Source organism: Takifugu rubripes, chromosome 15 (assembly GCF_901000725.2).
Source record: "Takifugu rubripes chromosome 15, fTakRub1.2, whole genome shotgun sequence".
NCBI lineage: Eukaryota > Metazoa > Chordata > Actinopteri > Tetraodontiformes > Tetraodontidae > Takifugu > Takifugu rubripes.
Genome location: NC_042299.1, coordinates 6,707,621 through 6,721,863, shown reverse-complemented (window position 1 = coordinate 6,721,863; position 14,243 = coordinate 6,707,621). Strand labels below are relative to the sequence as shown.

Here is a 14,243-nt window from a genome sequence, read left to right as displayed (position 1 = left end):
GCTGCCTCATTTTCAAGTCTGTTTAATATCGCCAGTTCTGAGGTTTGACAGCTCGGGGGGTTAGACCGGGAAGGTTTGGCTATATATACTGTATATATATATGGTATCATCTCTAGACGCGATCAGTTGTGGTTGTGCTTTCTTTGAGGAGAGGAAGATTATTGGATTCCAGAGATTCAAACAGTCATGATTATTTAGGCATTTTTAAACTCAATTCATCGGTTTCCTACTAATAGACTTGAAGTTCCAGGTGCTGCCTATGTAATGGTGCCATGTAATGAATTAGCATGTGTTTATATTATGTTACGCTACAACACCTGCATCAGGTAAAGCTGGTCCAGTCAGCGTGGAAAGAGTTGGCGTCGCTGAGGTTCACTTCACCTGACAGGTGTGCGTTTTGCTGCAGGCAATAATCTCAACCAGACGTGTGTGTGTGTGTGTGTGTGGCTTTGTAGGTGCATAGCTGGAGGGAATTTTCCCTCTACATCTGTACCAATGGCCAGAAGATTTGTATTTCTACTTTACTGGGAGGCTCAGCGCCCCATTTTTTTCTCACTTATTTCCCCATTCATTCCCTCCCAGCTGCTAGCATCTGTATTCTCAGACACGGTGGCTCTTTTTTTCTCCTTCTTTACACCTCACAGACTTTAGATGGATAGATTTCACATTGCTAAAGCGTAAATCTTTTATGTTCGCAATTGTCTGAGGTGAAATAAGCTGTTGAAAAAGGCGCCGGCGCTTCTTTGCTCATTGCTTACACTTTCTTTCTGCCGCTACTCTTTTTCAATCCATTCTGACATGACGTGATTTCACGCAGGCGGAATGAGCCACTCAGGGAAAATGATCGACGCTTTCTTGGGACTGAGGAGTCTCTTGTGCACAAAATCACCCGCTAAACAGGAGTTTGAGGTTTTGTTTTCGTTTTTTGCAGAACACATTTTGCGTTGTCCCCTTTTTTCCCCATTTTTGAAGATTTACTGAAGATAAGAATGACACCAAAATGTGTGACACGGTTGAGAATCAAGTCCTTTCTTCTCCCTGTAGTTTAAAAGGTTCTATCAGTTATGATTAACATGTGAGAGAGCATTACAGAAAGGAACAAGATTCTGAGGAATTTCATCTTTTCTGAAGCCGATCCGTAAATTGAGTTCAGTGTTGTAGCCGCTTCATGATTAGAGACAAGTCACTTCTATTTTTGCTCTCTCTCCCCTTCTGGGAGAGGACGACGGGTCCTGTGTGACTGGCCGCCTTCCTCCAGAGCCGCTTTGATCACTCTGTCATGTCGGATCAGTCAAAACATGAAGAACGGCAGGATGTAGCGACGGTGGCTTCGTCTGTGTTTCAATAAATAGCAGGCAGATCTGCTAACAAGCCGGTTTGACTTGTAAATTTACACTCTTCGCTGCTTCCCCCAGTCGCACAGTGGCGTCTACAAATACTGCTGCCCACAAAATATAAGTGGGCTAATTACCATGTTTAATCGCTCGAGGAAAAACAGGGATCCATAAAAATCAATTTTTACAGTGGACACAAAAAAGGCTCGATGACGTGTGGATGAAATGACTCAGAACAGCATAAGCCGAAGAGGTCGTACAAATGTAAAATAGAAGCTGTGTGTGCGGGTGTGTGTGTGTGTGTGTGATTATTCTTTCATTTTCTTTGATTTTCAGAACCTGAAGCGGGTGGCTGAGGTGTGGATGGACGAATACGCCGAGTACATCTACCAGCGCCGGCCTGAGTACCGCCACCTGGCGGCGGGTGACATGGCCGTCCAGAAGGATCTGAGGAGCCAGCTCAACTGTAAGAGCTTCAAGTGGTTCATGACCAAGGTGGCCTGGGACCTGCCCAAACACTACCCACCGGTGGAGCCTCCCGCCGCAGCCTGGGGAGAGGTACGACCGCCTCCTGGTCATTCTCCACCTCGCTGTTCACAAAGTTCACGGTTCAAAAATCTGATCTTGTAGATCCGTAACGTGGCCAGCGGCATGTGTTTGGAGACCAAACACTTTGCATCAGGAAGTCCCGTTCGGATGGAGAGCTGCCTGAAGGGGCGGGGAGAGGGGGGCTGGAGCCACGGACAGGTGAGCTGGGAAATCTGGCTACTTTGTTGTCTGCAGACTGCTGCATCACCCCTCCTTGGTCTCGTCTCTCCCCCCTCCTCAGGTGTTCACCTTCGGCTGGAGAGAAGACATTCGGGTTGGTGATCCCATGCACACCAAGAAAGTCTGCTTTGACGCCGTCTCCAACAACAGCCCGGTGACTCTGTACGACTGCCACGGCATGAAGGGAAACCAATTCTGGCACTACAGAGAGGTAGGCGACGCCCACAACACTGCTGTTTCCATCACCACTTTGTAGACGTTGGTGACGGGTGTCCTCTCCTGTCCTCTCCTGTCCTCTCCTGTCTCTGCAGGACAAGAGTCTGTATCATCCAGTCAGTAACAGCTGCGTGGACAGCAACCCGAAGGAGGGGCGGGTGTTCATGAACACGTGCAATCCTTCCTCCCCCAGCCAGCAGTGGGTGTTTGAGAGGACCAACGCCACCGTGCTGGAGCACTTCAACCAGGGTGCTCACTAAGGCCCCACAGCCCCTCCCCCACACAATCATAAATACTGTTGATGCCGACGACCTGCTGCTGTGAAATGGCGGTTTTTACATTGACTCGGAGCAGCCCGGAAGACAAACACCTGCCCCTCCAGGGACAGCTGAGCAGGGAGTCAGAGCGAGGCATGATGGGTACCACCGGGGGGAGGCTGGTTAAACATATCAGTCACAGGAAGTAGAGCTTTGATGTGAGGAGACTGTCTTATAACAGCATTTGCTTTGGATGGTGGTGGGTCTGTCTTTGATTTCACCTTTAATTGGAGTAATTCTGCCTCTTTTCCTCAAGCCTCCGTCTCTGCTTTCTGCCCTTCCAGCCCTCGTGTCCCATTTTTGCGTGACTGCGCGTTTGCACACCTTCATTCTCTCTCGTACACCTCTTTTGCCTCTGTCATGCTCCCCCGGGGAAGACAGGAGGTTGGTTCTCCTGCAGATCCGAAAACACGGATTTGAATCTGCTCGTCCGCCTCCTGCCGTTGTGTCTGCTGCTCCGCCCACTCCGAGTTGGAAGGTGACTTAGAAAAAAGGCGACTTCTGGTATTTCCCCATTAAATCCTTCTTTGCTTCAGCTGGGTTGAGGCTTGTTTGTTGTTATGGTGATGCTGCTGCTGGAGGAACTGCTGTCACACCTCTGATGCACCCTCACCTGCTAATCGGTCGCCGGGAACGACCTCGTTGCGCTCGGCCGGGCTGGCGGAGGTCACGTCATGGCAGGAGGCGCCTGGCTTTCCGGCTGTCCGAGGTGACTGATTCACCCCATCTGCCGAGCTGACACGTTGCTTTTAGCAAAGAGCAGGTGGGGGGTGGGGGGGTGGGTCTGTGGGGGTCCGGACACATAAAGTACTTGTAATGATAAACTTGAAATCTGGGTGCCTTGTTGGTAGCTGATATGCGCGTGTGTGAGTGTGTGTTCGTTCCAGTGATCGTTTATTCTTGAAACCTGCTGAACCTCTCTGAAACATCGGCTGAGCCTGACTTTGGTGCAGGACAGTGAAGGCACCACTTACGTGAGCGAACATGTGGACACGCTCAGACCTTGAAGGTTTTTCTCTTTCTTCCTGAATGCACTCCAGCCCTGTGAGCTGATGCTCATGACAACGCTTCTGTCTGTCCTTTTCTTGTTTTGTCCAAAGAGTTTAATAGGAAAGTTTATAGTCTGTCCATTCTGTCCTGTTTTCTTTTGTGTTTTATTGTCAGCGTTCTCGGTTTTAAAGATTACTGGAGAATGTTTTCTGGTTGCAGCTTGTTAAAGGTGACAGTTTGTCTTTTTTTGAACAGGAACCTGAAAAAACAAATACTTTTTTTGTCAGATGTGTTTGTGAAGGTACATGTCAAAGTTTCAACTATTAAGGATAGAGACACCAGTAGCTAATAAACTAAACCTACACAAATGTCCACATTTGCTCATCGCATTCGTAAAATCACACTTTAGTGTCATTCTTGTGGAACGGCAACGTGTTTTTGGCCCTATTATTTCCCAGCTCTCCCTGAGGTCCACTGAGTTTAAGTTTTAGTAGCCAAACAAATGCTACAGAGTTTCTTTATTTGATGAACTCACACAGGCATCAAAACATGGTTTCATTTTTATGGAACCATAGGGTCCAATCCTGATGTGAACCACCTTCAGACCTGTAGCTAGAATAAAAATAGGATCGGCAACCTGACATCAAGAATTTGCATGGATACACACACAATAAATAAAAGCTTGTTAGCTTGGGACGAGATTGTGGACGAGGATTCAGAAACTGAGATGTGTGAAATCACAGAAGGAAATTTCTGAACGCTCATCTTCTGTCCTGCCCTCATTTGTTGAACTGCCAATCAGAATCATCTGTTACTGCCGCTCCCGCTGCCAACCGAACATGTTGAATGAACGGAATTAATTGGTCAAGATGCTGCCAACACACCAGACAAATTAGAGCGGCAGACGCTCCGATGTTCCTGCTAGCCGTTTGTTCCGTCCCAGTCTGTTTAAAATTCAATTTCACAAAACTGGAAGGCCCAAAGAATGGACAAAATGAAATCTCTAAACTAAATTTCTTCATCTTAGCCAAGAGGCGAGCTGAGAAAAGGCAACCAGACATGTTATAGGGATGGTGATGAGGATTAAGCCTTCCTTTTTATGGTTAATCTGGATTTTTTTTCAGGTTGTTGCAAATGTCTTCTGCCCCCAAGTGGTCAAATCGTTATCATCCCTTTTGGGCTCCAGCCTGTCAGATTGCCTGTCTTTAGCATAATAACTATGTTATTGATCTCTCCGCCCCAGATGTCTGCTGGATTTTTAAAGTTAACTCTACATTTTGATGTTCCATTGCCCAGAAGGAACCCCGATGTTGCTCACACACCAACACGTTTCTGTCCTGAGAGCGCTTGTCTGTACAGCAAAGTGTGCAATTTCTTTTTCATAGACATGACATCACACACGTTTGTGCACATGTGAGTTCTGGCGTGCTGAAAAATATGAATTTTGTACCTGAAGCAGAAAAATGCAATTATTTTTTTCTACTGACGTCCAACTGTAAAAGTGTATTTAGATATTTAACAAAGTGTGCAATTCAAATGGAAAGGTGTGATATTTTTGCTGAGACTGTACAAATAAAAGGTTTCTATATTTGGAAGAAACTCCAAAAAGCTCCTGCGTCATCTGTAAACACGTCCCCAAACACATCACAGGGTTCTAAACCTGCTTCAGGCAACAAAATGTTGCAGATCTCCTTCAAACACTGATAAGCCTTCAAAACATGCACCTGTCTGGAGGTCTGAGGGTTACCTCGGCGAGGCCTGGAGGCTGATGCAGGGCTTCTCACCCTGGTGGACCAGACTGATCTCATCCCGTCATCTCTGCTGATCACCACAGCTTTCCAATCTCCTGCTGTTGTCACTTCCTGTTTGCGTCACTGCGCTTTCGAGTTAATCCCGCCCCCATTTGCCCTCCAGCAAAGCTGTTAAAGTCTGAAAGTTTGCACTTTTCCCCAATTTCTTCAACAGTGACCATTTCAGCTTCTCAAACAGAGATGATCAGAGGTTTGTTTATTTCCATGTGTTTATTTCCAGGTAATTGCCAAATAATCAGCATTCTGAGACATGTGAGCTGTAAGTGGGACCAAATTCAGGCTGTTACATTAACTGAAGCTATCCATTAGTTCCTTTAATGACCCCAACTTCATTAAAAAGGAAGAATAAAGCTAATCCAATTGTGTTCCCTCTCTGCCCAATCCGCCCTACAATTACACCACTAAATGGAAGCAGGTCTTAGTGGCGGCACGTCAGCGTGTGTTTAGCTCCGACAGCTGAACTGGTTTGACAGGCTAAGGTGCCTTGGAGGCAAAATTACACGTGCGCCTTTTATTTTGATTCATTTGTTGCATTTCTGCAAGTTTGCAGCAGTCAGACGGGGGCGGGGACGTGACCTTTGACATCACAATGGCGAGAAGCCGCGGTTTATCTTCAGGCTGGAGCTCGTTCTGGCACAGAAATGTTGACCTGCAGTTTAAATCCGCTGAAGCAGAAAACAGAACCTGCAGGATTTGGAGTTGTTGCATGTTCAGTTATGCTGGAGCGCTTCTGCAACATGCAGCGTAGTTCTCCAGAAACCGAGCAGAGTTGGAACAAACTGCAGCTTCTACAAAGAGCTTTCATTTCCACTAAAATCTCAACTACTGCCACTGATACCTGGATCGAGTGGAGACCTTCATGACAGATTTGTGAAGCCAGATTAACTTATTTGGTCTTTTTTATACCTACAGTTTCCACAGATATGCAGTTTGAATACATTAAATACCAGATGTCATGGAGATGATTGACCTGAGGTGTTCTGATCACCTCCTCGGCCACAGGTGTAGAACACCAGGCAGCACAGATGCTTCCGTAACGACCGGGTTGTTCTCAGGACCTCCACCAATTCAGTCATGGTGTTGTGAGAACTCTTATAAGGAGAGGAGGTGATAGGAGGGAAGGACAGAAAGGGTAGAGGCAAAAACATCCCGCACGCATAACCATTATGGTTTTAAAGCAAACATCATTGCAGGATGGACACAACGTGTTAAAGAATTCAAATGAACCTCAAAAGCCGCCTAAACCTGGCTTATGTGTGCAAACACTTCAGTTCATGTCAGCCTCCCAACAGAATTCAGGTGAGGACCTGCTGGCACCCAGATCAAGCCAATTACCTGCAGCTCCACTCATCATAACACACCTCGACCTCCAGAACACACACACACATACAAATGCGGATGCCAGTCAGTGTTTGACCTGCTGTCCTAAGTAACAGAATAGAAAACATGTTAACCGAAAGGTTAAAGCTTAAAGCCTTGCTTATGAAGCGTCCCCTGATCACATCCATCAACACACTGTTGAAGACAGAAGAGCAAACATTCATTGGGTTATACAGGTGACAGACAGAAGCTATTACTGCAGAATGGGGGGGGGGGGGGGGGGGGGGGGGGGGATGAGCGGAGGTGATGAGAGGGGAGATAATAACGAAGAGCTGAGAAAATTAGGTGTGGGAAGAGGAGATGGAGAAGTTGGGCAGCCCGATACGGCGCTACGCACAAACCAAATATGTGAGGAAGAGGAGGAGTGAGGTTTATCTTTAATTACAGGAAAGTGAGAATGTCGTCCAAAACCCGCACGGAAGACGTCAAAACTTTTATTCCAGATTTCGGATGGATCCTGCAATTTCTATTCGTGGTTCAGAGTCATTTACAGTCACGATGTGTCGATTTGCGTAATTCATGATATATTTGTGAAAGCAGCGGCCTCAGTAACACAAAAGGAACCAATAAATAGGAAACCCAGTTTTATGATAATGATCCTCCGTTCCAAATATCTGTCAGCCTTTCTGGCGACAGAACACGGTGAAAGATGATACTTGTCTTCATCTGTTTATCTGGGTTGCCATGGCAACTGTTCAGACAAGCAACAGAAGACCCCTATAATTCCTAATTGTGAGCAGTTTTTTCCACGAGAAGTAGAAAGGGACGACGGCGAGGAAGCTCGACCCTGTTGCCAGCCTGCGTGTGGCGGTCAGACGCTCAAACGCTTCAGCTCCGCTGCCTCAGCTTTATCCACGCTCACCTATATCCACACCTGTCATGTGATGTCCAGAAGAGCCAGTGAAGCTCTGTCGGGGGTCGTTCATCAATAATAAGACGGTTATAATAAGATAATAAGAAGGTTTCAGGTGCGAGTTAAACCCAGACTGGCAGGAAGATCTCCCTGGGCACAACCCAGGAACCACCCTGGTGTTATCGCTCAGAGATGTGGGGGCCACGTGACTCAAACCGCCGCCTGTGACTGATTACCACTGTGGGGAGATCCTGTCAGGTGATTACAGGCCCGGCGCCGCGCTGCTCCCCCTCTGAAGACAGTGATGAGCAAACTGTCAGACGGCTGTCACCCTCATAGCCGTTTGTCTGTCCGCCTGTCAGCCTCAAACCTGCATCTGCCCGACGTTTACGTAAAAATTCACCCGTCTTATCTGTATAAATCATGGGGGGCGCACATCCCTTCACTACTATTAGGGGCAGAGAATAAATACACAAGTCTTCAGATGGCAAAATGGGAGATTCGGATTAAAAACTGAGAGGAAAACAAAGCAGAGAGCAGCAGGTTTTTGGTCTCTCTGGTTAGCTTGGATTACAGTCAAGGAGGAAATAACAGCAGCGATGGTCTCTGTAGATTCTGTCTGAGGATGAGAGGCAAAGTTTTAGGTGAATTTCAGAGAGGGAACATTGGATCGAGCAACTGATTCTGAGCAGAGAGGGAACAAAGATGTCCAGAAAAATGAAAGTTTCTGTTACACCGAGGAAATCCTTTCAATGTCGCTGAAGGTGTTCTGGCTTTTTCTGTCTGTTATCCACAATGCTAAAAATGTGCTGGTCTGAAGAGGTTTGGACACATATTTTCAATATTTTTGCAGCACCAAAATAAATTACTGATCAGACTGATTGAGGCGCCGTACATCCGCTGTTCTGAAGAACGTTCTGCAGCAGACTTTCATCCCACGGACGATGAGATGAGCAGAGAAGAGAGGAGACGGGTGTGGGAAGCAGCGGGATGAAGCGTGCATCTGGAGGAGAGTCAATTCCCCTGGAACATGTTGGTTTGTTCTAGGTGCAGTTTGTGTGCAGGAGGAAGATCTCCCTGTGAGTCGAGTGATGCACGCCCACAGCCGAACCTGACCCGGCCAGCATGAGTCAACGTTGGACCTTCACACCTTCCATGTGAACACCCAACTCGTGGATTCGCCTCTTCTGGCAGCCAGGCGCAGGCGGCCCCGCTCCTGATCCTCATCTGCACCACACTCCAAAGTGAAATCTGAATAAAAGCAACTCATGAATAACAATTTTCTCATTTTCTGTTGTCCCTGGTGTTTTAGGTATGAAAGCTGTGGAAAACTAAGCATGGCTTCAGCCAAAATATTTAAAAAAAACAAGTCCGTGAATGATAATCAGATCGTTGCACCAACGACCATCTGATTGGTTTGATATCCAGCTTTAATTAGATAGAATTTCAAATTCATTATTTATACATTTCTCTCTTTTTTCCCTTTGTAGCTGAGGCCTCTGAAATCTTGATCTGTGAGAGAAGAAGCTTTTTCAAACATCACACGACTGCAGTCGTTTGATGAGTTTGAGGTGTTGAGATCCATGAACAGTCAGTTGAATCAGTGAAAACTGCATAAATCGGGTCCAAATTACGCATTTCTACACAGAAAAAACTGTAGTTGGAGTTTTAACAAAAGAAAATTGAACAAAATAGTGTTCTTTCCTCAGGCAGAGAACAAGTTTTCCAGAACTTTTTTGGCCCTCTCGGCCTCAGAGGAGGCGGCGCGGCTAACCCGCGCCTTCGGCCGCTCGGTCCACTCTGCCAGACGCTTCCTAAACTGATGCATAAGCTGCTAACAGCAACAGAAATAATTAAGGCTTCTGTGTTTCCCACTGTGGCTGTTGGTCTTTGTCCCTCTCAGCTGCCGTTCAGGCCCTAGCACAGCGGGCCGGATGAGCCGGACGCTCCATTATCCTGCATTCAGCTCCTGCCATTATTCACCAGCATTGTCAGCAGCTCCCTGCGTGCTTCCATCCTCCTGAATTATCAGTGTTGACATTGTTGGATTACATTCGGTGGCACAAGTCGGACCCGTCAACATGGAGAAATGATGACCCAAAAGGTAGATTTAAGTGTGTTTTTCAGGGTTCCAGTGCTATCTCTGCTCCACACTCATGTATGAGAAGCAGCTGCAAAGTTTTACGTTAAATATGATTATTTTTTACTGTCTGCGGTTGTTACAGATTTGTACCGATGTTTAAAAGTCCATGTTTAATTTAGAATGAATGAACTTTAAATATTTTTTATTTTAGATAGAAAACACCAGAGGGAATCTTTGAACTGTCTTTATTAATATTTCTGGGATTTTTCTTAGAAAGTCTCAATAATATTGCCTTAATTGCTGCACTTTAGATTTGATATTAATATAATCCACGTATTTCTAAGGTGAAACAAAATGAAACAGCTCTAATTTCCCTCTGATAAGATTTCCACTTAAACAAAAAAATAATACTATCCAGACAAATGCTTTGAATAATAACCAGAAGAACTGAGCAGAAAACACAGGAAATGGTTTGGACGGTTGTATTTTTGTTGCATTAGCGTGAACAATGAGATGAACATTAATCCTCGTGTGCAGCTACCTGTCGTGTCACTGTCGTTGCTACGTTGACAGTGAGATGTGATCAGGTCAGCAGTCAGAAAGAGGAATGATGATAGTGTCAGAAGGTGCCAGATCTGTCAGACACGGGGGAGAAATCAGCGTGGCAGCGCCACCCCGAGGCGGGGAGGGTGAACAACACTCAGTCACAGGTGTAAACAATAACATCAATGGCACGGCATCATTTATTTTATTATCTTGAATATTCCTGACTGTACCAACAGGATTTGAGTTCAGCAAGGAGCTGGATGATGATACTCCACGTGATTCTGTCCATGCATTGATGCTACAATCATAAATTTCAAATAATTTTCTGGAGTCACACAGGCTGCAGCCAGGAAAAACACCTCTGCTTTAGTTTTTTTTTTACATCCCCCTGGCTGAATGCTTCCTGAAAACATTGTACAACTGCTCACTCAGCTGTCAAAATAACAGGGAAACCACAAGCACGTCAACACTGAACAGATTAGACTTCATGTGATTTGTGCTTTCACACTGTGACCATCTAAATTTCCAGGCAGCAGCAGGGTTTACTTCAAGGCACTGCTGCCAGTCACTGGAGGGCAATTTGGACTGCACACAATAAAGTTAATGCCACATTCAGTGTTTTTTTTTTTAAATGAATAAGAAGCCAAAAATGTCTGTTTCTGAATTCTCTTGAATCTAGAGACTTTACGCTTCTAAGAGAAGTCACACAGATGCTTCTTTTATATGCAGTTACTGAGTCCTGTTCTTGAAGAGAAGAATTTATATTTCTATTTAGTTTTCATTTAAACCTATAGTGCAGCCAATGTAAAGCAAAATAAATACCTGCCAGCCGGTCAGTGTGACCGGTGTCATTGCAATACTTTGGTAAATTCCACCATGTGAGGATCATTTAATGCTAGAATTGGTCTTTTGTGTGGAAGAGGTGAGTGGAAGGATGGGTTGTAAAGACAAGGCCAAGGAATTCTTACCAGCAAACCAGTGTAAACGCTGCAGTGTGCCTGTACAAGAATATTGAATTATCTCACATCTGAATCCGAAGGCTGCAGATTTTTGTTTGTTTCCTTTTGCTGTATTTTTGCTTGTAAATCTCTGAAATTTTAACATTAGCTTTCATGGCGCCACAATTATATATTAAGGGGCAACAAAGGCTCTTTTTACGGGTAATAAAAAGAAAAAAATCAAACAGGAGGATGAATTTTTAATCGCCTAATACTTTGGTCATAATCTCATTCGTGGCTCCATCTGGTTTTTCATGTCACACAAACCCTGGAGACAAATTAAGACTTTCATCACCTCATCTGCCTCTCAGGGAGAGCCAGAGGGAACATTTAATGACACAATATGCCACGCAACACCATCTCCTTCAGGCTGCATTCAGGCTGAGAGTAAACCCCAACATCACGCGGCCTGAGTGTGAAGCCTGAAAGTAAAGGTAGAAAATGTTGGTTTTTGCAGTCTCGCAGGGTCTGAGCTACTGCAGTCGTACTCACCGACTCCTCCGCCCGAGACAATGAGAGAATCGATCAAACGCAGCAACAGAGAGCAACAGATCTGAGAGCAGGCTGAGTTTTAAGGCCCATTGCTGCCACGTTTACGTGTTAAAGCTCAGCTGCGGGGTGAACGCCGGACTCCAATCCGTCGATTAAAGATGCCATGCAATTATTTCTGTCACATTCCATAATGTCTCCCACACCGGACAAAAGCACCGCGGTTATTCCAGTTATTCCGCAAGGATTCTGACTCCGTGGATTCGATGGGTTTGTAGCTGTGTGTTTGTGTGTTATTCCGTGAATAGGAGCCTTTTTTGAAGCGGGGTTCCCACCCAGGCAGGTGAGCATGTGTGTGAGCTTGTGACAGCTCACTGCCTGCACTTCAGTCCTGTTGTCTTCAGAATTCTATTGAAGCGCTCCAAACACAGCAGGTGTGAAAGCACCTTGGATCCGCGCTGGAATGGATTAGAACAGTCATTCAGACAGAAACAACGTGACCACACAATGAAAATACCTGCAGGTTTGGGAGACTTCTTTCATTCTGATTAGCTTCTATTGATTCAGAGAACTATAATTTCTTTTTATTAGATTTAGTCTCTGTGTTTATTGGGTCCAGGAGCCTTTTTTTGTTCGAAGGTTTAAAGCTGTCCTGGTTCTTTTTCAATCACATTTTTTGATTGAGTTGTTAAGCTTTTTCTTCTTGTTTAGAGCCCCTAGGCACCTTGCCTTTTTCTTATAAATACATCACAGGAAGGTGGGCTTTTGTTCTTTTAAACTGAGTGAATGAGAGTTTCAATACAAAGCTGAAATGTTGCTGAAAGCAGAGAGAAACTCAGAGATTGTCCGAAGAATTCGCATATGATTGACAGGGTGAATCACAGGCCGGCAAACTGGTTTCCAGTCCATTAATTTGCCTGGAGGGCTGCAGGAAGTGAAAAGAGCAACAACAAAAAAAAAAGAGGCTGTGGAATCATCAGTGTGCTTGGCTGTGTTTTGTGTATTTTTATGACCCACAACCACCCACATTGTTTAGATCATGGACTTTTAAAAACATAGCAGCAGCTATTGTTAATGTTTAATGTATGAGACCTTCCTCTTGATCCCACAGATAGGCCAAGGTCATTTGGAAGGTCAACTACAGCCGACCTAAAGAGAAAAACTAAAAAAAACATTAGCAAATATCAAAAACGTGTTGGTTTTTAAAAGACTATAAATTGTTCAGTTTCCAGCTTCAGGACCACGGACAGCGATCAGAAACCAAAAAGGAAAATTCAAAACTCATCTGGAAACGGAACGAACCATCTGAGTTGGGACCTTGACACAGCCGTTCCTTCATGCTGTCTACATTATCAGAGTCGTCTGAACAATCGTCATCTTCCTCCCGATAATTCACCACCATTTCCATCAAAATATCATAAATGACATTAGGTACTCTTTTCAATTCCACCAAACCCCCTTTCATCAAAATAATGTCATTCATTTCTGATTATTTGGCCGATAAACCAATCCAACAGTTAAACTCCCCTTAGCGCTGCGCTGCAGGAACCCTCGGACAGAGAGGCTGCAGAGCTGGTCTGTCGAACGCGTCCCGGAGGACTTTCCAACCTTCCAAACTGACGGCGAGTGAGTTTAACGAGACGCGGCTCCCGACGAGGATCGTCTCATCTCTGACAGAGAGAGTGGGCTGCAGGTCACGGAGAGTTCAGGTGAGAAAAGAGACATTTAAGTGTGTCTGACAGCACATTTATCTTTTTAACAGCACAGACGATGGCACAATCAGGCACAGATCAGAAGAGGAGTGGGAACGGTCTTAAACTGGGATTGCTTGTCTTGGAATGCGTACTCTCAATGATTAAAAAAAAGGGTGTGGTTGATCGCGATGGTCTAAATTTATGGGATACTTTCTTAGATAATAAAGACAAAAAAAATGGATCGGTCGCAATTGAATAAAAACATGCATGACAAATCACTGGAGGAATCACAGATGTTTTGATTCTGGTCCCTGCACTGTAGAAATAGCAAGCTTAGCTTGACAGGGGGTTTTTGGGGTGTTTTTTTTTAGCTATTTTGTCATATCAAAACTGAGTTTCAACAGGGTGATTTGAACTTGTTCAACAATGTCCTGTTTTAGTTTAAGCAGCCAGATAAACTGAAGTGAGACTCTCATCGTTGTTACATGAGGATAGGCTGAAAACACAAATGTGGAAACATAAAGAACATTTAGCAAAATAAAAATAATAAAATACCACCATATTGGGAGTGGGTGTGAGCAGTTTGCCCTCCTGCCATTTGTGATATTCATATCAGCATCACCACTTTAAAAAACCCTCTGTAAATGAGGCTGATTGAATCTCAGTTAGCTTTGGGATTTGGCTCTTTCCGCTACGATTCAAGTGGGCAGCAGCGTCTCCTCTGAAGCTCCAAACTCCAGTTTTACTGTAACTCCAGCAGTAAT

General features: G+C 45.0%; 1 protein-coding gene and 1 long non-coding RNA gene across 2 annotated transcripts in view; both read left to right on the top strand.

The window, feature by feature from the left end:
- LOC101068080 (polypeptide N-acetylgalactosaminyltransferase 10) overlaps nucleotides 1–5,233 on the top strand; it is a 36,309-nt gene extending 31,076 nt beyond the window's left edge. The window contains exons 9-12 of the mRNA XM_003970821.3: nucleotides 1,671–1,892; nucleotides 1,965–2,081; nucleotides 2,164–2,313; nucleotides 2,414–5,233. Coding sequence (XP_003970870.3) covers nucleotides 1,671–1,892; nucleotides 1,965–2,081; nucleotides 2,164–2,313; nucleotides 2,414–2,578 — 654 coding nt within the window. The 3' untranslated portion in view covers nucleotides 2,579–5,233. The remainder of the gene's footprint in view (nucleotides 1–1,670; nucleotides 1,893–1,964; nucleotides 2,082–2,163; nucleotides 2,314–2,413) is intronic.
- A 6,940-nt stretch (nucleotides 5,234–12,173) lies between these two features.
- On the top strand, nucleotides 12,174–13,583 carry LOC115252676 (uncharacterized). Its single transcript, XR_003891004.1, has 3 exons — nucleotides 12,174–12,308; nucleotides 13,011–13,216; nucleotides 13,303–13,583. It is a non-coding gene; the product is annotated as an uncharacterized lncRNA (long non-coding RNA).
- The last annotated feature ends 660 nt before the right edge of the window (nucleotides 13,584–14,243 follow it).